Below are 23,283 nucleotides of genomic sequence, written 5' to 3' on the forward strand. Positions count from 1 at the left end.
GATTTTTATCCCCATTAAACTTACCTCTAAATATGTAGTAATAATTTTGGAGTGGCTTCTTCAATAATTCATGGTACTTATACAGCAGAAATATTGGGGAAAATGTATAATAAAAGTACCTTATGTATATAAAAGTACCAATTTACTTTTGGTAAAGCTTATTTTATAAGCATGTAGAATCTTCTTAATATTTTTTTAATTCATGGGAAAGATTTGAAAATAAATACATGGTTCAAACATCAAACTTATTTTACTGTTTTTCACCTAAACTTACTATTTTATATACTTGCTTCTTTGTGTTTTCTGGCCTCCTTCATAATATAATGACATAGAAAGTCTCTAATTTGATATTTTAACTTTAGAAATGTTATAAAAAATTACTTCTCAGTGATTTAATTTTAATTAAGAATACTTTTCAGCTTGGCGTGGTGGCACACACCTTTAGTCCCAGTACTTGGAAGGCAGAGGCAGGTGGATCTCTGTGAGTTCAAGGCCAGCGTGGTCTACATAGCGAGTTCCAGGCCAGCCGGGGCTACAGGGAGACCCTGTCTCAAAAGGACCAAAAAGATAAAAGAATACTTTTCAAGAAAATTCCCTTACTATTTTAATTTGTTCACTATGAGTGAACTTTGTGTTTGGTATAATAATAATTAGATAAGAAACCAAATTATACTGTGGTAGGGTTACTCAGCCGTGGCACTCTTGACATGGTGGGCTGGATAATTCTTTGTTGGGTTGGGAAGTGCTGTTCTGATCATTGTAGACTATTTAGGAGTATCCCTACCCTCCACTCACTAGCTGCCAGTGACACCCCCAGTTGTAACAATCGAAGAAGTCTCCTTAGGGCCTAGGAGTGTAGTTCAGTGGTGATGTTCTTGCCTAGTGTGGGCAAAGGCTGGGACATGCTCCCAGCAGCGCGCATACACACACACACACACACACACACACACACACACACACACATTTCTGTCAAATGTCCCAGGGTTCAGAGGGGGTACAAAAATCCCAGCACTCGGGAGGCAGAGGCAGGCGGATCTCTGTGAGTTCAAGGCCAGCCTGGTCTACATAGTGAGTTCCAGGACAGCTGGGGCTACAGGGAGACCCTGTCTCAAAAAGACCAAAAAAAAAGAAAAGAAAAGAAATTAAAAATTATCTTCCATTTGTCCCTTTTTAGGCTTTCACTCTTTGGAGTCTAGGCCAAACTTTAGAAATAGATTGGCTTTTCTGTGAACAGCAGTTCTCCTGTGTCTATCAACCCCTAAGTTACTACACTGGCCAATATGGCAGCCACTAGTTTGGTTAACTATTTGAATTTAACTTACTTAAATTAAATTTTCAGCACAGCCAGGTGTGGTGGCAAACACCTTTAATCCCAGCACTTGGGAGGCAGAGGCAGGCAGATCTCTGTGAGTTCAAGACCAACTTGGTCTACATAATGAGTTCTAGGCCAGCTGGAGCAACAGGGAGGCCCTGTCTCAAAAAGACCAAAAAAAAAATTTTTCCCCAGCACAGTAGCTGTGTTTCAAATACTTAGCACATATTACTAATGATTAGCATATTAGCACAAACGTAAAACATCATCTCAGGAAATTCTATTTGCCAGCACTACTTTAAAAAATTCATCCCAAAGAATGTCAGCTGATAGCCAGGCAAGAAGTACACCCCTGTAATCCTGTTTACCCGGAAGGCTGAGGCAGGAGGACACGTTCAAGGCCAGTCTGGCCAACTCAGCAGTGAAAATGGCAGGGTGGATGTAGTTCAGTGGTAGGATACTTGCCTACATACGCAATGCCCTGGGTTAGATTCCTAGTACCTTAATTTTTTTTTCCAGCTAAGGATTTAAAACCCATTTCTTTATTTTCTAGAATTGATCTGGAATCCTTGGATCACAATGGAGTACAGAGATCCAGAAATGTCTAAAATCATTTCCTAAATTATGTGTATGCATTTTTCTGAGAGTTTATTGCTTTTATCAGATTCCCAAAGGGATCAGTTACTTCAAAAGAATATAGAGATCTCCTAATTGTAAGAATTATTTGGAGGTGGGATTAGACACATGACTCAGTGATTAAAAGCACTGGCTGCTTTTGCAGAGAACCCAAATTCAGTTCCCAGTACCCACATGGTGGCTTACAACTACCCATAACTCTAGTTCCAGGGGATCTGACACCCTCTTCTGGCCACTACAGACATGCATGCAGTGCACATACATACATGCAGGCATTCACACATAAAATAAAATTTTAAAATATTTTTTTAAAAATTGCTATTTGGCCAGGCGTGGTGGCACACACCTTTAATCCCAGCACTTGGAAGGCAGAGGCAGGTGGATCTTTGTGAGTTCGAGGCCAGCTTGGTCTACATAGTGAGTTCCAGGCCAGCTGGGGCTACAGGGAGACCCTGTCTCTAAAAGACAAAAAAAAAAAAAAATTGCTATTTGGAGGGCTGGTGAGACAACTTAGTTGGTAAGGCCCTGCAAGTTTCCACACATGCGCCCATTATACACACACAATCAATCAATCAATCAATCTATATATATATATATTTTTTTTTTTTGAGACAGGATCTCCCTGTGGCCCCAACTGACCTAGAACATGTTACATAGACCAAGCTGACCTCGATGTCACAGAGATCCACCTGCCTCTGCCTTCCAAGTGCTAGAATTAAAGGCATGCACTACCATACCCAGCTTTAATCAGTATTTTTTTTTAATTAAGAATTATTTAGGTTGCACTCTAGTGAAAGGTCAAGATTGTAACTGGCTGGGTGTGATGCCATACACCTCTGATCCTAGCACTCAGGAGGCAGAGGCAGATAGATCTCTGTGAGTTTGAGGTCATCCTGATCTACATAGGAGTCCGGGACAGCCAGGGATAGTGAGACCCTGTCTCAAAAAAACAAAATAAAGGTTGTAAGCATTAGCAATGTTACATATAAAACTCCCTGTTAATATCACATTGCTTGTATTATAGATTTTTCTGTCTGCTCAAAGTTGAGTTTTTATAGTAGTGTATAGGTTTTATAAGTATTTTTCATGGAACTTCTGTAACCTCCATTTTTCTTGTTGGGAACAGGTCTGAAGGTTGAAGTGACTCATTGTGGAGCAATGAGACGGAAATACCGTGTTTGTAATGTAACAAGAAGGCCTGCCAGCCATCAAACGTAAGAAAAGCCCGTGTTTATCACAGCAATAATAAGAGGCAACTTACTCTAAATAGCGGGTCAGGTATTTTGCTAGCTCATAGTAGTATAAGAGTTGCTCATGTCTGCTTTTCTTTTTCCAGCTTTCCATTACAGTTAGAAAATGGCCAAACTGTGGAAAGAACTGTAGCTCAGTATTTCAGAGAAAAATACACTCTTCAACTGAAGTACCCACACCTTCCCTGTCTGCAAGTGGGGCAGGAGCAGAAGCATACATACCTGCCACTAGAAGTAATGTCTCAACACTGTTTATGCAGAGCTTGTTGTTTATCACTCGGGGGGGGGGGGGGGGGGGAATCGGGCTCTAATGCTCTCCAGGGTCTCTCACTGAACCTGGAGCTTGCTGTTTTGGCTAGACTAGCCGGTCAGCAAGCCCCCAGCACCTGCCTAGTTCTTCCCTTCCCCTCCCCCTAGTATGCACCACCACACCCAGCTTTTCATGTTGCCTTATAATTTATCTCATAGTCTCACATTAAAATTATTTTGGAATTTGAATCATTTTTAACTTTGAGTTCATTCTAAATTTTCATTAAGTAAAATAGTATGAAGAAAGTTCACCCATAGGCCTAGCACAGGTAGCATTTTGGTATGCTTCTTTCAATCTTTTTACCCTGTATACATTTTACCTAATTATGTGTAATTTATTCACTATTTTTAGTTAACATGATATTAAAAAGAGGTTTAATGAAATAGATTTAAATTTTTTATTTCATATGTGATTAGCATTAAGATCTGACAAAAATACATACATCTAGTATAAAATTGTTTTCTATTTGTAGGTCTGCAATATTGTGGCTGGGCAACGATGTATCAAGAAACTAACTGACAATCAGACTTCCACTATGATTAAGGCAACAGCAAGATCTGCACCAGATAGACAAGAGGAAATTAGCAGATTGGTTAGTACGTAACCCTGGAAATGGGAAGTTGAAGTATATTAGGATGGGGGCTAGAGAGATGGCTTAGCAGAAGATCCAGGTTCGAATACCAGCACCCACATGGCAGCTAACAACTGTCCATAACGTCAGTTTCTGGGGATCTAACACCCTCTTCTGACCTCCTTGGGCATTGCGTGACATGGGTGCACCTACATACATGCAGGCAATTCACACATACACATAAAATTTCAAAAAATAATAAAAAGTGTATTAGGATAAGCTACTGAAAAACCATATCCTTACAAGCCAATACCTGATTACTGTTTCAAGAATTGTCAGGATTAAAAGAGATCATAGAATCATCTAGTACTGTGGGACAGGGGTAAACATTAGCAAGTTAAATAAAAAGACTTTGGTCCTTCTAATTTAGCCCTAGACTAATTAAATCTAGAGAACAGACTCATCAGAGCTAATGTTTTAATTTAGTTAACTGAACCTCTGCTTAAAAGAAGGAGAAAAGGGAAAAGTCAGGGTATTATAATGAGGAATACTGAAAATCTTAACAGTTTAGGTTTTTTTAGCTATCAATATCAGGCTGGCAACTGTAAACCCCACGCCTATAATCCCAGCTCTCAGGAGGCTGAGGCAGGGGGATCACCCTGAGTTTAGCAATCCCCTTTTCCCTAGATTTTTTTTTTTTTTGAGACAGGATCTCCCTGTAGCCCCAGCTCCCCTGGAACTTGCTATGTAGATCAGGATGGCCTCAAACTCACAGAGATCTGCCTGCCTCTGCCTGTTCCCTAGATTTAAACCCTGAGTTTCAGGCCTTTCTGAGCTACATAGACATACTCTGTCTCTAAAACAAACAAACAAACAAACAAAAACAACTGTGGTGACACACTTTTAATCTCGCATGCAGGAGGCAGAGGCAGGTATATATCTCTGTTCCAGGCCAGTCTTGTCTCTGTAAGAGTTCCAAGTCAGGGTGTCTCAAAAGGAAAAGAACCTGATAGTTCATACCTGTCATCCCAGCACTTGGGAGGCTAAGGTGATAGAATTATAAGGAACTTTTATTATCTTTCTTTTAAATTACATTTTATTTCTCTCTATGTGTATATGTGTGTGCATGTGTGTATATATGTGTGTGGGTACACATGTGCTACAACATATATGTGGAGGTCAGAGGACAATTGTGGGAGTCTCTCCTTCCTCCATGTGGGACCCAAGATCTAACTCTAGTCATCAGGCTTAGAGGTAGAAGCTTTCCCCTCTGAGACATCTCATTGGTCCTTCTTCCTTATTTTTCTGTAAAGATCACACACTACTTTTATAATAAAATTTTTTAAAATAAAAACATATAATTTTATCTATCCATTTCTAAAAATTAAATATAACTAAATAAGTTGATTAGGGCAGGAAAGATGGCTCAGTAGTTAAATTGCTTGCTGCTCTAAGAGTAGACCCACATTCAATTCCCGGCACCCATATCAGGCAGCTCACAACCCAAAACTGCCTGTAACTCCAGCAGGGGCTACAGGGAGACCCTGTCTCAAAAAAACAAAAAAAAAAAAGTGACTTTTCCTACTTATTGTCAGAAGGTTGTTTTTAAGTATTTAGATAATATATGAGCTTTTAAGATTTTTTTTTTTTTTTTTGAGACAGGGTCTCCCTGTAGCCCCAGCTGTCCTGGAACTCAGTATGTAGACCAGGCCGGCCTTGAACTCACAGAGATCCGCCTGCCTCTGCCTCCCAAGTGCTGGGATTAAAGGCATGCGCCACCACGCCCGGCTATTTTTATTTTTCAATCATGTGTATATGTCTGTGTGGTGGGGGTATGTGCATGTGAACATAGGTGCTTGAAGAGGCCAGAAGAGGGCATCAGATCCCCTGGAGCTGGAGTTGCAGACAGTTGTAAGCCACCTGATATGGGTCCTGGGAATCAAACTTGGGTCCTCTTCAATTGGAGTATGCTCTCTAACCATTGAACCATCTCTCCAGCCCCCATGATTATGTAGTTTTTTTTTAATGGACTTTTTATTCAAACTTGAACACTGCCTTCTTTTTGTATCCTTGTCACCCAGAGAGCAAGTAAGTATGTTATAAGCATGCATAATGGTAATATATAATACTGAACAATGATGTATTCTTTGACTATATGTGTGCATATGTTACATAAAATTTAACCTACAACTGATACTAGTTTTTTATCTGTTTCTACTATATTTCATTAAATAAACTTATTTATAATATAGTACTATTTATCTGGTAATACTGTAGCAAACTCATAAATTGTAAAACAAAGTAGCTAGAAAAAATTTTTTAGTATTTCCTATCAAGCCTTATATAAAACAAATTTTAGTATTATGTGCCTAGACTCCTTATAATCAGAGGTTTTTGGTTTTAGTTTTTCCTGTGTAGTACTGGACATCGACTAAAGGCCTCATAAAGCTGTCTTCAACTAAGCTACATGCTTAATTGGAACCAAGCATTTTATTGTTTCATGCAATCAGGGGTTCTTATCTTTTTTTTAGATGAGTTATTTCCTTCTCCTTAAATATTGTTTAATCATTTAAAATTATCATTTTCATGGGTCAGATATAGTTGAAATTCCTTATTATTCAACCTAATAATATTTAAACTTCAAATAAATTATAAAGGGTTCACAGATTTCCTACAGTCCAAGACTCATGGTCCCCAGATTAATATTTTTGACTCTATAGTTAGGGCACCATTAGTTGCAACCTATTACAAACACAGTTGACGTAGTGAAAGAAAAAGAGGATCTAATGAGTAAAGTAGGTGATTTAGGGAAAGTCTGAGAATAATGACAATTTCTTTTTCTGTTGTTAGGTAAGAAGTGCAAATTACGAAACAGATCCTTTCGTTCAGGAGTTTCAATTTAAAGTGCGGGATGAAATGGCCCACGTAACTGGGCGAGTGCTTCCAGCCCCTATGCTCCAGTATGGAGGACGGGTAAAGCCTATCAGTGATGTTTTAATCATACACATATAATTTATTAAGTATGGAGATAAGGGTACGCTAAGTCTCTACTTGTTGTTTCATTGTTCCAACAATATGCTGGGTATTTTGTTTCAAGGTATCTTTATTTCAGTTTATATGTATATGTATATGTATATATATACATATATATAATATTTATATAATGATCTTTTTTGAGACAGTATCTCACTGTAGCCACAGCTGACCTGGAACTCACTATGTACACCAAACTGGCCCTTGCTCAGAGATCCGGCTACCTCTGCCTCCCAAGTGCTTGGATTAAAGACATGCACCAGCATGCCCAGCTCAGTTTAGTATAATTTTTTACATTTATTTATTTGTTTACTCTGTGTGTGTATGTATGCACACACACATGTGTACATGCTCACATGCATGCCACAGTAGGCATGTAGAAATCAGAGGATAACTTGAGGGAGTTGGTTCTCTCCTTCCACTATGTGGGTTCTATGGGATCAAATTCAGGTTATCAGGCTTGGCAGGCATCATCTTTACCTGCTGAATCATCTTACCAAACTCTGAGTTTAGTGTAATTTTTGTTGTGTTTTTTTAGTCTTAAAAGTATAAATAATACTGATTTTAAAAGTCCCACATAGGATATTCAAAATAGATCAGTTCAAGCTGAGTGTGGTGGCACAGGTCTTTAATTCTGGCAGCAGAGGCAGGTGGATCTCTGTGAGTTCGAGGCCAGCCTGGTTTACATGGTGAATTCCAGCCTGGCTAGGGCTTCACAATGACCCTGTCTCAAAGGAAAAAACAAAACAAAACTACAAGCTGGGCCTGGTGGTACACACTTTAATCCCAGCTCTTGGGAGGCAGGTGGATCAAGGCCAGCCTGGTCTACATAGTGAGTTCCAGCCCAGCTGGGGCTACAGTGAGACCCTGTCTCAAAAACAAACACACAAAAAATCAGACACATGTGCCATAGCACACATGCACACACAATGAATAAATGTAATTTTTAAAATTTTTGTGCGCATGAGTGTTTTGCCTGCATGTATGTAAGTGCACCCATACCATGCAGTGCCTAGAGAGGTCAGAAGAGGGAGTAAGATCATATGGAACTGGAGTTACATATGGTTGTTAGCCACTACATGGATTCTGAAAACTGAACCTGGGTCCTCTGGAAGAACAGTAAGTGCTCTTAACCACCGAGTTATTTCTCGAGCCCCACAATAATAAAATATATATATATGTATATATCACCTCAGCAATTTGAAATGCATATTTTAGCTCATTGAAATGCATTGTCTATTTAAATGTTTTGTTCCTTTTACCATCTTTTTCTTTCTCTTATAGAATCGGACAGTAGCAACACCAAGCCACGGAGTATGGGATATGCGAGGAAAACAATTTCACACGGGAGTTGAAATCAAAATGTGGGCTATAGCTTGTTTCGCTACACAGAGGCAGTGCAGAGAAGAAATATTGAAGTAAGGTGTTTAGTTGCTTTGTTTTGGGGACCGTTCCTGTTTGTATTGTGTGTGTGTGTGTGTGTGTGTGTGTATGTGTGGGAGTGGGGATGAACCCAGGACCTTGTGTATGCAATATGCTCAATATGCTGTATCACTGAGCTACACCCCTACCCCTGTGTTTCGATTTTAAATTGCTCATATTCTAACAAAGGTTGCCTCTGTGTAATATATTTGATCACTAAACCTTTAAAATTGTTTTTTCCATCCAGCTGGGCTCACTTATAATTGCAGTTGCTTGGGAGGCTGAGGCAGGAGGATCATAAGTTCAAGGACAACCTGTGAAACAACTTGCGTGCGTGAGTGTGTGTGTGTATGCGTGTGTGTGCACACGTGTGTTAGGACACTATCCACATTATATTTGACACAGGATCTCTTTGGCCTATAGCTCACTGAGTTATTTAAGTGAAAAGCTAAAAACTCTCAATAAGGGAAGAAAAAAATTGCATGCTGAAGTTTCAAAGATGTGCCATAAAAATGACTATTCTATTCTTGATATTGTAAAAAAGAAGAAATGTGTGCTTATTTTGCTCTTGTACCTCAGACTTCAAAAGTTATACTCATGTGTATGTGCTTAGTTAAGGTATAAAACAGCATTAAATTTTAGGGTCTAGTTTTCAAACATCCACGGGAAGTGTTCTTTGTTTATATATGTGTGTATACATGTGTATATGTGTTCATATGCAGATGTGTACATGCATGTGGAAGCCAGAAGCAATGTTGGGTATCTTCTTCAATCACCTCTGCCTTGGGTTTTTGGGGGTTTTGGGGGAGGGGTTGTTGTTGTTCTGTTTTGTTTTTGTCTCTTTGAGATAGGGTCTCCCTGTAGCCCAGTTGGCCTGGAACTCACTATGTAGACCAGGTTGGCCTCAAACTCACAGAACTCCACCTGCCTCTGCCTCCCGAGTGCTGGGATTAAAGGCATGCTCCACCAGGCCTGGCCACACCTTGTTTTTTGAGTCAGGGCACCTTGCTTAGTCTGGAACTCATTCAGTTAGACTGGCTGGCCAACAAGCCCCGGGGATCCTCCAGTCTCTACCTCCCCAGTGCTAGCATTATAGGCATGTACAGATACAGCTTTTTACATGAGTCCTGGGTGGTAAAACTTAGGTCCTCCTGCTTGTATGGCAAGTGTTTTACCTACTGACTCATCTTCCCAGCCCCACTGGTGAATCTTTGAACATATTCCCTGAGGCAGGATAAAGGGAGACTACTATAGATTATTGGCCCCCACTGTTGCCTTTAACATCAGTAATCTAGTGGCCTTTTATATAGTGAGAAATCACATAAACCTTTGCTTCATCCTCTGTTTCTTTCTCAAACTTATTACTGTGTAGGTTTGAAGCTGAAGATATAGCTCAGTGGTAGAGCAGTTGCCTAACATGCACAGACCCCGGTTCCAGTTCTCAACACTACACACAAAAATAGACAAAATATTTTGTTTTCTCAAACACCATGACATTTTGATGTCTAGACAAAGGTTTTATACTTAGTCATTTCCCTTTCTTTAGAGGTTTCACAGACCAGCTGCGTAAGATTTCCAAGGATGCAGGAATGCCCATCCAAGGTCAGCCATGCTTCTGCAAGTATGCACAGGGGGCAGACAGTGTGGAGCCCATGTTCCGACATCTCAAGAATACATATTCTGGATTACAACTTATTATCGTCATCCTGCCAGGGAAGACACCTGTGTATGGTAAGGATATCTTTTTGTTTATTTTGTTTTAAGAAGGGAATTCATTATGTAGAACATCCCAGACCGGCCTCAGTCTCACAGCAATCTGCCTGCTTCTGCCTCTTAAGTGTACACCACCGTGCCTGAGTGGTAAGGATATTTTGAAACTACATTTTTCAAGGGAGTGAGGGTACACTTACCTAACATGCACAAGGACCTGGGTTTGAGCTCCAGCACTGCAACAACGACAAAGATACTATGTTTTTTTTCTTCATGTATTTGATACTGGTTTTAGGATTATGCATCCTAAAATTTTCAAATCTAAAGCATATTTTATACTATAATATTCATGTGTTGTTAATTTAAGACAAAACTGTAAGCTAGCTGGATGTGGTGGTGCATGCCTTTAATCCTAGTAGAGGCATTTGGATCTCTGTGAGATCAAGGCCAACCTGTTCTACATAGTGAGTTCCAAGCCAGCTGTTGCTACAGGGAGACCCTGTCTCAAAAAAACCAAAAAAAAAAAAAAAAAACCCTGAAAACTAAATAGTTCATGAAAAGACCCTGAGAAGGGACTGGAGAGACAACTCAGTTGTTAAGAGTATTGGCTGCTCTTGCAAAGGACCTGGGGTTCAGTTCCCAGCACCCACAAGAGGGCTGACAACCATACGTAACACCAGTTCCAGGGAATCCAACGGTTTCAATAACTAAGAGAAGTATCATAAGACAAGGTTAAGGGAAGAAATGTGCAATAAAAATGGCATTGGAAGTTGGGCGTGGTGGTGCATGCCCTTAATCACAGCACTTGGAAGGCAGAGGCAGGAGGATTTCTGTGAGTTCAAGGCCAGCTGGGGCTTCAGGAGACCCTCTCTCAAAAAGACCAAAAGGAAAGACCAAAAAGGTCCCTACAACGAGCCTGGTAACTCTGCTAATTTCAGTAGAAATATAGTGCCACAGGTTACAAGCACAGACTCTGGAGATGAGAGTGTTGCTTAATATTCAGATATTGCCAGTTGTGCTACTGATGTCTTGTGGCTGAATTACTTAATCATATTAAGCTTTAGTTTTCTCATCTGTGGAACTAAAATACTAATACCTAACCTTATGTGACTGTAAACAAAGTAAAGCTTTTTGAGATTAATAAGATAAATGTCCTTGAGTCATGGAAAAAGTAAAGGAACCATAACTTTCAAACCACGGAATGTAGTAAAATTATTACATCTTAGCAATGACAAAAGTGGAGCTGGGAAGATTCGGTATAAAGTACACAGTAGCGTACACCTGTAATCCTAGCACTGGGGAGACAGAAACAGAAGGATCTCGCTTCCTGGCCAGCCAGTCTAGCCAAATTGATGAACTCCAGGTTCAGTGAGAGACCTTTCTCAAAAAACAGATGGAAAATGATTGAAGAAGACATTTGGCATCCACTTCTGGCTTCCACATGTACTTGCACACCTGCACATACATGAATATACATGCACACACAAAAAAGAAAAGGAAATATCAGAAGGGATCTGAGGCTATAGTTCATTGGGGGAGTGCTTGGTCATGAATTGATCCCTTACCATCAAAAGCAAAAAAAAAAAAAAGAATAAATGACAAAGGAAAATTAATAGATATAACCACATAAAAATTAAATTATGTGTGTCGCAAATGTACTAAAGTTAAAATCAACAGAATGCAGTAAATACTAGCTTGTTATTGGGTAAAATTAAATGGATTGGTTTAATAAAGGCAATTTTTTCTAGTCTTTCATTTTGTTTTAATTAACTAAATTATTAATTTATTAACTTTTTTTGAGACATGGTCTGTAGCCCAGGCTATGTAGCTGAAGATAAACTGGAACTTCTGATCCTCTTTTCTTCATCTCCTAAGTGCTAGGACTTTAGGTATGCACCACCATGCTTGGTGATGTTTACAGTGCTGGGGATCAAATCCAGGGCTTCGTGCATGGTAGGTAAGCATTCTACCAACTAAGCTATATCCTCCAGCCCCTAAACATGTGTCCTTAGTCTGGAATTCAGTATTTCAAATTCAAAAGCCTATTCAAAGTAATTTATACTGTGGATGAAGCTCATCAGTAAAGCACTTGCCAAGCATGCGCAAGAACTTAGATTCAGTCCCCTGCACTGAAAAAAAGAAGTTGCTCAGTGTTACTAATCACGAGAGAAATATTAACTACAGCAAGTTAATTTTATCAACAATGATAAGACTTATTATTGACAAAGATTTGAACAAACACACACTTTCATAACACTTTTGTTGGGAGCAAAGTATTTCCATGGTCTTTAAACTGGTTTTCTTGCCCCATTCATTTCCCTCCAATCCAGCCTCTGCCCTGCTTCCAACAGAAACAAAGAAGACATCTCCTGATGAATGACATCCAAGATTTACCCTGGCCTGCTTGCACACATGCACACACATGCACACATATGAACATGTAAACACACATACATGTACAAAAATTAATACTAGAATGATTTTAGATTTGTAGAAAAATGAGATAGTATTGAGTTCCAATATGCTATTTTCCTTTGCATACAGTTTGTCCTGCACAGCTATAAACCTCTTTCCTTAATGTGGTGCATTTAATGAGCCAACAATATTCACATACTGTTATTAATGTGTTGTCCACAGTTTACATTGAAGTTCATTGTTCATGGCCAGGCATGGTGGGTGACACATGCCTTTAGTCCCAGTACTTCGGAGGCAGAGGCAGGTGGATCTCTGTGAGTTGAGGCCAGCCTGATCTACGTAGACTCTGTCTCCAAAAAAAGAATAAAAATTAACTGTTCATCTTGTACACTTGTATGGGTCTGACAAATACATAATGTCAGGTATCCATTATTACAGTATCACACATAATAGTTTCATTGCTTCTAAAATCCTCTGTTCATCTTCCCCATGAATCCTTAAAGCTGCTGATTTCTGCAATATCTCTATAGTTTTGCTTTTTCTAGAATGTCACAGAGTTGCAGTCATGCAACACTTAGTCTTTCAAATTGGCTTCTTCACTCAGCAATGTGCATTTAGAGTTCCTCTGTTTCGTTTCTTTGTTGAATTAATATTTCCTGATCAGGATATCTTGATATGTTTATCTTTTTGCCTTTTGAAAGATGTCTTGGTTTCTTCCAGACCAATAGAAAAGGGAGTAGAAGCAGAATAGATCGGTCCCTACAATGAGCCTAGTAATGTTGCAAGCTATATCTACAGCCTCCGGGCAGAATATAATCCTCTGGTTGTTTAGGTCCTTCCAGATGTCTGCAATCAGAGGGGAAGGTAACCGAAGTGCACATGTCAGGAAGCAGCAGAAGTCTTAAGTCCGGCTTCCCTCGTGGCCTTCCCACCCCATTTTATAAAGCTCTTCCAGTGCTGCTTTCATCAGTTTTCCTGTTACTTCAAATCCCCACCAGGACTGTTCATTTTCTTCTTTCTACTTGTGTCTCTTCTCATGCCCCACTTTCCACACTTTGCCAAGAGTAAATACAATTTTTTTTTTTTGGTATTTTTGAGACAGGGTCTCCCTGTAGCCCCAGCTGTCCTGGAACTCACTATGTAGACCAGGCTGGCCTTGAACTCACAAAGCTCCATCTGCCTCTGCCTCCCAAGTGCTGGGATTAAAGGCGTGTGCCACCACACCCAACCTAAAAATATACTTTTTATATGCAAAGAAGCCAACTAAAAAATTATAACTAAATACTTAAATTTTCAAGGCATTTTTAGTAGCATTATTTTAGCATTGGTATAATTGTGGGTGTCCTATAATATGATGATATATTTCAAGGGAGATCCCATGTAGCTTTATTTTCAGTAAGTAATTTATTTTCAGGTATTTTTTCTAACTAGGGTCCTTTGCATTTGGTCCACAGCGGAAGTGAAACGTGTAGGAGATACACTTCTGGGTATGGCCACACAGTGTGTGCAAGTCAAGAACGTAATGAAAACATCTCCTCAAACTCTCTCAAACTTGTGTCTAAAGATAAATGTTAAACTTGGAGGAATCAATAATATTCTTGTACCTCATCAAAGGTAAGCTATTTATTTTTAAAATTAATATTTTTCATATCTTTGTTTTTTTACATATGGCCATATTTAACTACTATAAGATATTAGACATAGGGGCTGGAGAGATGACTCAGTGGTTAAGAGCACTGACTGCTCTTGTAGAGACCCAGGTTCGATTCCCAGCACCCACATGGCAGCTACGAACCAGTTCCAGGGGAATCTGAAGCCCTCTTCTGACTTCCACGGCATTGCACGACATGGGTGCACTCACATGCATGCAGGCTCGTACTCGTACACTTAAAATAAAAATAATAAATGTTTTTAAAAATATATTAAACATAACCTTAGTGATTCTTGCCATGGGCTATATAGACAATTTATCAAGATTATGAGATTCTCGGGGCTGGCGAGATGGCTCAGGGATTAAGAGCAAGCACTGCTCTTGCAGAAAACCTAATTTTGGTTCCCAGCACTCACATCGAGTGGCTCACAACCACCTGTAACTCTGGTTTCAGGGAATCCTGACACCCTCTTCTGTACTCCATGGGCATCTGCACTCACATACACTGTGCTGGCTAGCTTTAGAGTCAACTTGACACACCTGGGTTGAGGGAGCCTCAATTGGGGAATTGCCTTCATTGGACTGGCCTGTGGCCATGTCCATGGGGCACCTTCTTGATTGCTGAGTGATGTGGGAGGGCCCAGCCCACTGTGGGTGGTGCCACCCCTGGGCAGGTGGGCCTGTGTTGCATAAGAAAGCAGGCTGAGCAGGGCCCAGGGGAGCAAGCCAGTAAGCAGCACTCCTCCATGGCCTGTGCTCCAGCTCCTGCCTCTAGGTTCCTGCCCTGAGTGCCTACCTTGGGCTCCCTGATGAACTGTGACCCAGGAGATATAAGCTGAATAAACCCTTTCCTCCCCAAGTTGGTAGTGGACAGAGTGTTTTGTCACAGCAATGAAGAAACAAACTAGGACATACACAGAATCACATCTTGCAAACCATACATATTGCCTTTTTTTCCCTTTTTTTCCTTTTTAAAAATGTATTGATTTTTTTGTGTGTGTATTTCATACAGAACATCCCAAACAATCTTATTCGTCTTTATACCCACATCCCAAATGGCACCCTCTTAAGGCCTCCCCCAACCCCCACTGGAGCCCATATACTCTGTCATCCCTGTTACCGGCCACTGTGTTATCAGTGCCCCCAGCCGTTTCCCTGTGCTAGTCCATCCACTGAGTCTAGTCAGCCTATCTAGAGTCCCTTGTTTTAGGAAGATCAGCTCTTCCCCATCTAGCAGCAATCAGTTGCCAACGTTCCTTTAGATAATATTGGGGTCTGCTGTTCATTTTCCCAGTTCTGTGCTGGGTTACTGTCTCGGAGTCCCTTTGGCCAACCTGGCCAACAACTCAAAAGAAGGTATCTCCTATCTAACATTGTTGCTTCTTATGTAGCCTTTAGCTAAACATATGGACTCTTAAAAACTTATATTGGCCCCTTTAATCTTTGGTTATACTTTCATTTTGGTGTTTAAGGTCATACAGTTGGCCTAGATAAACCAATTTATTTTTATTCTTAAGGTCATTTGAGGACCTGTTCCTCAGGGGTCATATGGGGTTGGAAACAGCCCCTGGCTCCTTTCTTTTACCAGTTTTGCCTATGTGAATATAAGTTAAAGGTCCTGCTCGACCATGGCTAGCTTCACTTGGAAGCATGGAGGAAATGTTACCTCTATGTCATGGCCTCCCTGAACAAGAGGACAGGTGACTCACCACAGTTACAGGACATTTTGAGAGATGCTTCATAGTCTGCTGGAACTTAGTCGACCTTGGAGGGCAGGGAGCAAAAACTGTTCTTTAAGCCCCTCTGACCAGTGTGCAACATACCGTTTTTGCCTAGTCATATGGTACTGCAAAATTTGCTTCTCACTAGAGAGCCCAGCTTAAAGGACTTTCTTTTTATTTGCTAGTCGTCTTCAACCTGGCTACTTGCTGAGATTATGAGGGAGGAAAAGCAGCTATGTAGCTGGTGGAGAAAGCAGCATCAGCTCTTAGAAGTATGCAGCAACATAAGCAGGAAACAAAAAGTGGCTGATTATACAGATCACTGAGGAAAGGGCAGTTTGGAGATTTGAACAACAGGTTCATAATAGCTGAATCAAATAGGACTAAAAAAGTTAGGTATCTTGACTATATGTACCATAAATATTCATTAGACTAAGAACTGGCCCATGTGTGTCTGATCCTGTTTTTCCATATCATCCTCTCCCTTCCTATCCCTATTAAACAGGGAATTTATGAAATTCATAAACGAGATAGTTTGTAAACTTGTTGACTAAATTCTCTAAGAATTCTTTCGATTTTAAAGGATGAAGTTTTAAAAGAAAGTATTAGCTATTTTATGATTATTAAATATGTACCCAAATATCTTTGGGCTAGGGAATTAGGGAGTAGTAGACTCCCATAATCCATATCTAAAGTCTAAAAAGACTAAAATTAAAGTCAGAAGTTTAATGAGGCCAGGCATAGTGATGCATGCCTTTAGTCCCAGCACTGGGGAGGCAGAGGCAGATGGATATCTGTGAGTTCAAGGTCAGCCTGGTCTCCATAGCAACTTCCAGGCCAGCTGGGGCTACAGGGAGACCCTGTCTCAAAAAGTCCAAAAAAAATTTTTTAATTATCATTTTTATCCTTAAGGGGTTACAGAAACTTAAGATGTGAGGAGATTTTTTTTTAATGAGTAAAAATTGATGGGATGCCAGGTGTGGTGGTGCATGCCTTTAATCCCAGCACTTGGGAGGAATACTATGAAGAAGTTTATCACTTTGTCCCCATTACAGAGAACACTAGCATCAGTTGTCTCTTGCAGCCCTAGCACCACTATTTAAAGTTACACAATCATAGAAAGACCAAGTAGGCAAATTAAAATAGAATATAGATTTGAGTAATGAAGTTTTGATTTAACTGATATATGGAGTTTGTATCTCCCAAACCAGAATAATAACTCTTTGCAAAAATTCCCAAACCTAGAGAACATTTATGAAATTTGCTATAAGAAAATCATTAAAGAACCACAAAAATGAAACACAAAAAATTCTAAGTCCTCCAATCAATAAATGGGGTAAAGAACTTGATAAACAGTTGCATGAAAGTTCTCACAAGTCATCAGAAAGAGCTGTAACAGCTTTTATTTCATTGACCAGAAGAGATTCATGAATTAAGAGTCAGTCAGTAGTTCAGGTCTATGAAGCTCTCTGTGTGGGGCTTCCTCTGTACTGTCAATGACTTGCTATTATATTGCAGTCGTGTGAAGCAGATAAATAGATGATGAAACCCGTGCATTATCTAACCCTTTAAAAAATGTGTTTAAGACCTTCTGTATTCCAGCAACCAGTGATCTTTTTGGGAGCAGATGTCACTCATCCACCTGCTGGTGATGGAAAGAAGCCTTCGATTGCTGCTGTGAGTATCATTAGGCAAGTTTTTTCTGAAGTTTAGATCAATAGCAGCATTTTTATTTCAGCTTTTTGAAATTTAATGATACTTTCCTTTTTATAATTTTTTTAGGTTTGATACCAAGTATTAGGTGTCATCGTGGCATCTTCATATTTATGTGCCATTCTCAATCATTCTCCTCCCCCGTTGCCCTCTGCAGTATTCCCCCCCAGCTGGTTCCCCCTATCTCCCCATCTGCTGTTTCAGTGTAATCTGTTACCCCCTCCATTTCAAATTTAGGTTCTACATATGAGAGAAAGCATGTGGTAGTTGTCTTTCTGACACTGGCGTATTTAACATAATGACTTCCAGTTCTATCTATTTTGCTACACATGTCATGATTTCGTTTTTCTTTACAGCTGCATAAAATTCCATTGTGAATATGTACCACATTACTTTTTATTATTAAATTTATTTATTGTGTGTATGTGCATGCTCATGTGCCACATGGTGCATGTAGAGACCAGAAGACACCTTGTAGGAGTTGATTCTCTCCTATCATGTGGTTCCCAGGATCGAATTCAGGTTCTTAGACTTGGCTGCATGCACCTTTACTCACTGAGCCATCCCACTGACCCTGTATTCATTCTTTTGAGAATTGTCTGAGTTCATTACCCCATTTATTGATTGAAGGATTTGGAATTTTTTGTGTTTAATTTTTGCAGTTCTTTAATGGTTTTCTTTTATTCAACTTTCATAAATATTCTTTAGGTTTGGGAACTTTTACAAAGAGTTATTACTCTGGTTTGGGAGATACAAACTCCATAAATCTGTTAAATCAAAACTTTTAGCTTTTTAAAAAAATTTTATTTATTATTTTTATTTTATGTGTATGAGTGTTATGCCTGCGTGTAGGTAAGTGCACCTGTGTCATGCAATGCCCACGGAGGAGAGAAGAGGCTGTCGGATCCCCTGGAACTGGAGTTAGGACAGTTGTTAGCTGCCATGTGGGTGCTGGGATTCGAACCCAGGTCTTCGACAAGAACAACCGGAGTTCTTAACCGCTGAGCCATCTCTCCAGCCCCCAAAACTTTTAACTTTATTACTCAAATCTATATTCTATTTTAATTTGCCTACTTGGTCTTTCTATGATTGTACATTTTTGGTTATTCTTTGTAGTCCAAAGAGTTGATATATTTTCAATATTTGTTGCAGAAAGATATATTGCATATAAGCTTAGTGGATTGCTTTTTTCAATATAAAATATGTTTCACAGGGCTATAGTGATGGCTCAGCAGTTAAGAGCACTTGTTACTCTTTCAGAGGACTGGAGTTCGGCCCCCAGCACCCACATCAGGCAGCTCACCAATGTCTGTAACTATAGCTCTAAGGAATCCAGTGCCCTCTTCTGTCTCTTTGGGCACCAACACACACAGCACAGGCACAGGCAGGCGCACACACACGCATGCACACACACACACACACACACACACCATACACAGACACACAGGCATACATATAAATAAACATTTCTTAAAAATATTCCATTTTTGCCAGGTGTGGTGGTGCACACCTGTAGTCCCAGCACTTGGGAGGCAGAGGCAGGTGTATCTCTGTAAGTTCAAGGCCAGGTTGGTCTACATAGTGAGTTCCAGGACAGCTGGGGCTACAGAGAAACCCTATTTCAAAAAGACCAAAAAAAAAAGTTCCGTTTTCACCAATTCAACACTTCCCACACTAGAGCTCTTTAATACTGCCACTCCTAACTCCTAGTATATCTTTACTCACCTGTAAAACTATAAACTTTCTGTATCTGCTTTTTCTTAAAAACTTCAAAAAGCCGGCAGAACTTCCTAGCTACAGCCACATAGTCTGTGAGTTGCCTTCCTTACTAATCATGCTTGCTTTAAGGCTTTGGGCTGTCCCTAGCATCTTATATTGCTTGCTTTCTCTAAAGCTTCCTTCTTCCAGCCATGTGGCTGCCAGTCAGCCACGTGTCTGACCTCCCCCTCAAGGCAGCTGCCTAGATTACCAACTCCCCTGCCCTGAGGATTTCTTTTTCTTTAAAATTCTAATAAAATTGTAAAAGTGTTAAAAAAAAAAAAAAAAAAAAAAAACTTCAAAAAGTCTGTGATATTTTACTCATATTGAAAATCACTTGAATTTAACAAATGCAACTATTTTTTAAATGCCAGTATATTTGAAAAATGCTTGATAAATTTCAGAAACTAAACAGCAGGTGGACATGGTATCTCACAGGATCCAAGTCCTCATGAGGCCAAAACAGGCAAATAGTAAGTTTGACGCCAGCCTAGACTACCCAGCAAGACCCTAACTCAAAAAACAACAAATTAAGTTACAAAACATTTTAATTTTATTGCATTATTTATAATACTATTTACCTGAATTTTGTTCAGTCAAACAAAGCTTATTTATTCTTAAAATAACAATAATAGTAAATTTTTCGCCTAAAAATTCCAAAGCTGTGTTCATTAGTAAAGAAAATTAAAGCTAGGTGTGGTGGCTCACACTGCAGTCACAGTACTTGAGAAGCTGCTTATCACTACATCGAGGCCAACCTATGCAGGTGGTAAGTTCCAGAACAACCTTTACTACATATAAGACAGCTAGACCTTGTCTCGTTTTTCTAAAATGGAAAGAAAGACGGGACTAGAGAGATGGCTCAGTGGTTAAGAGCACTGGCTGCTCTTGCAGAGGACCCAGGTTCAATTCTCAGACTGGTCTTGAACTCCTAGACTCAAGTAATCCTGCCACCTTAACCTCCCAAATAAATGGGACTACAGGTGTGGACAACTGTGCTAAGATGAACTATTTTTGAAGCATTTCTTTGATATAGACTATGTTGGAAGAAAGAGAGTAGATAGGAAGAATGACCAACTTAGACTGTGATCCCATATTAATGTTATAAGTTCATGCTTTGAAGTCTCCTTTGCTCCAAACATATAGCAGTATAAAATAAGACACAGAAAAAAAATGAGGGGGCTGGAGAGATGGCTCAGTGGTCAAGAGTGCTGGCTGCTCTTGCACAGGACCCAGATTCAGTTCCCAACACCCACACAGTGGCTGACACGGTGACTAACAACTGTCTTTAACCCCAATTCTGTGGATCTGATGCCGTCTTCTGACGTCTGTGGGCTTTTTACATACATGCAAGCAAAACACTGATACACATAAAATAAAAGTAAATAAATTCTTTAAAATTTAAAAAGAAAAAAATTGAAGTAGACAGTCTCAAAACTATAACTTATCTGAATACCAGATAAGATGCAACAACAGCACATTAGACTAACTGTAGATTCAGGATGTCTGCTCCAGGAATTTGCAATAAGAAAATTTGTGATTTTCAGAATTATGAAGGGCTTAGGATACAGCTTACTGGCAGAGCACTTGCCTACCATGTGTGAGGCTGAGGCCCTATGTTTGCTCCTTGGCACCACAAAAATAAAATAAAATTTGCAGCATAATAATTCTTAGATGATGCTGAAGTCATAAGTGTAGTTTCTGGGATAGCATGCCGAAGTAGGAAATATATTTTTAAAAATCAGTCCTTTTGGTTCCTTTTGTACTTCCTTTCTCAGAGTCTCATTATGTATGTCTTTTCCATTCCTGAATCATATTTAGGTTACCAACAATAATTAGAATTTAATTTTTATTATTTATTAATTTGTGTGGGTGGGGTAATAAATGACAATTTACAGGAGACATTTCTCTGTTTCCTCCATGTGGATCCCAGGCTTCAAATTCAGATCATCAGGCGTGGCAGCAGATGCCATCTCACTGGCTCAAACCCAGTTTTTAAGTATAAAATACAGCTTAAGACTTAGGAGATGGTTTGTTGATTAAAGCCCCACAAATGTGAGGACCAGAGTTCTCAGATGCCCAGAACCCACGTAATGTTGGGTGGGTATGTCAACCCACCTGTAACTCCAGACTCTGAAGGTAGTGACTAGGGATCCCCAGAGCAAGCTCAGTAGCAAGAAGATCCACGTTGGCAAGCTCTGAGTTTGAGTAAGAGACCCTGCCTCATTGAATAAAGTTGAAGAATGATTGAAGATGATTTCTAATGTCAACCTCAGCTTTCTACATATATACACACTCAATGTGCAGGTGCATCCACACGTGTGCCTACAGACATACGGAACATGCACATTCACACACACACACACACAAATGGAAAATGAAAAATGCAGCCTAATTATAGTTTTTTACACTATTCTGCACTTTTATTCTGTTCTTCACTGGCAATTATCTGTCTTTATTACCTTCAAAGTAAACAGTGGTAAACAGTAAGGCTATAGGAAAGTGTAGATGTAAATGAAGTCCATCTAGTATTGATTACCTTAATTTTTGTTTTTCCTTACTTTTCCAACCTAGGTTGTAGGTAGTATGGATGCCCACCCAAGCAGATACTGTGCCACAGTAAGAGTTCAGAGACCCCGACAGGAGATCATCCAGGACTTGGCCTCCATGGTCCGAGAACTGCTCATCCAGTTTTATAAGTCAACTCGATTCAAACCTACTCGTATTATCTTTTATCGAGATGGTGTTTCAGAAGGACAATTTAGACAGGTTGGTTGCCTGGAATATATTAAACTAAGATTAAATCAAATACTATGTTGTAATATGGTGTCTAGTTCTGAAGGTGAAGCTTGAACTTGAGAGTTCATAAAGTGAGAATCTGATGCTTCAATAAATTTTTTAAAAAATCTTCCCTGTAAGCCAGGCGTGGTGGCACACGCCTTTAATCCCAGCACTTGGGAGGCAGAGGCAGGTGGATCTCTATGAGTTCAAGGCCAGCCTGGTCTATAGTGAGTTCCAGGACAGCTGGGACTACAGGGAGAACCTTTCTCAAAAAGACCAAAAAAAAAAAAAAAAATGTTCCCTGTGAAGTCTTGAGAGATGGGTCAGTGGTTAAGAGTGTATACTGCTCTTCTAGAGGACCCGAGTTTGATTCCCACCCCCCATGTCTGGTGACTCAAAACTGCCAGTAACTCCAGCTCCAGGTGATCACACCCCCTCTTCTGGACTCTGTGGGCACCCACATACACATGGCACCCACACACAGATACACGCATAAATATAAATAAATAAATGAATAAATAAATAAATAAAGGGCTAGAAAGATATCCCAGCAGTTAAGAGCACTGGCTGTTCTTACAGAAGACCCAGGTTCAATTCCCAGCACCCACATGGTGGCTAACAACTATCCATAACTCCAGTTCCAGGGAATCTGATACCCTCTTCTGACCTCTTCAAGAATTTCACAACACAGGTGCAGTTACATACATGCAGGCAATACACTCATACACATTAAATAAAAATAATCAAATATTTTTAAATAAAAATAATAAATAAGCAAAATGTTCCCTGTGGATGTGTAAGCCTTCGTTGCTATGCTCACGGTTAAATAAAGAAGCATGTTGAGCTATAAAGTGGTATTAAGAAATCATGAGAGATAGCTCTGTGATTAACAGTACTGACTGCTCTTCACAGAGGACCTGGGTTCAGTTTCCAGCACCTACATGGTGGATAACAACCATCTGTAACTCCAGTTTTAGGGGATTTGACACTCTCTTCTGGC

At 39.8% G+C, this 23,283-nt stretch overlaps 1 protein-coding gene across 3 annotated transcripts in view; it reads left to right on the plus strand.

The window, feature by feature from the left end:
- The window catches only part of Ago3 (argonaute RISC catalytic component 3), a 134,593-nt gene that overhangs the window by 96,868 nt on the left and 14,442 nt on the right, over positions 1 to 23,283 (plus strand). For all 3 annotated transcript variants that reach the window (XM_008832122.3, XM_029563129.1, XM_029563130.1), the window contains 9 exons: positions 3,075 to 3,162; positions 3,285 to 3,432; positions 3,981 to 4,100; positions 6,930 to 7,052; positions 8,397 to 8,530; positions 10,081 to 10,265; positions 14,114 to 14,273; positions 17,618 to 17,708; positions 22,077 to 22,271. In XM_008832122.3, coding sequence (XP_008830344.1) covers positions 3,075 to 3,162; positions 3,285 to 3,432; positions 3,981 to 4,100; positions 6,930 to 7,052; positions 8,397 to 8,530; positions 10,081 to 10,265; positions 14,114 to 14,273; positions 17,618 to 17,708; positions 22,077 to 22,271 — 1,244 coding nt within the window. The remainder of the gene's footprint in view (positions 1 to 3,074; positions 3,163 to 3,284; positions 3,433 to 3,980; positions 4,101 to 6,929; positions 7,053 to 8,396; positions 8,531 to 10,080; positions 10,266 to 14,113; positions 14,274 to 17,617; positions 17,709 to 22,076; positions 22,272 to 23,283) is intronic.

This window comes from Nannospalax galili, unplaced genomic scaffold (assembly GCF_000622305.1).
Source record: "Nannospalax galili isolate Female #2095 unplaced genomic scaffold, S.galili_v1.0 scaffold1055, whole genome shotgun sequence".
Lineage (NCBI taxonomy): Eukaryota > Metazoa > Chordata > Mammalia > Rodentia > Spalacidae > Nannospalax > Nannospalax galili.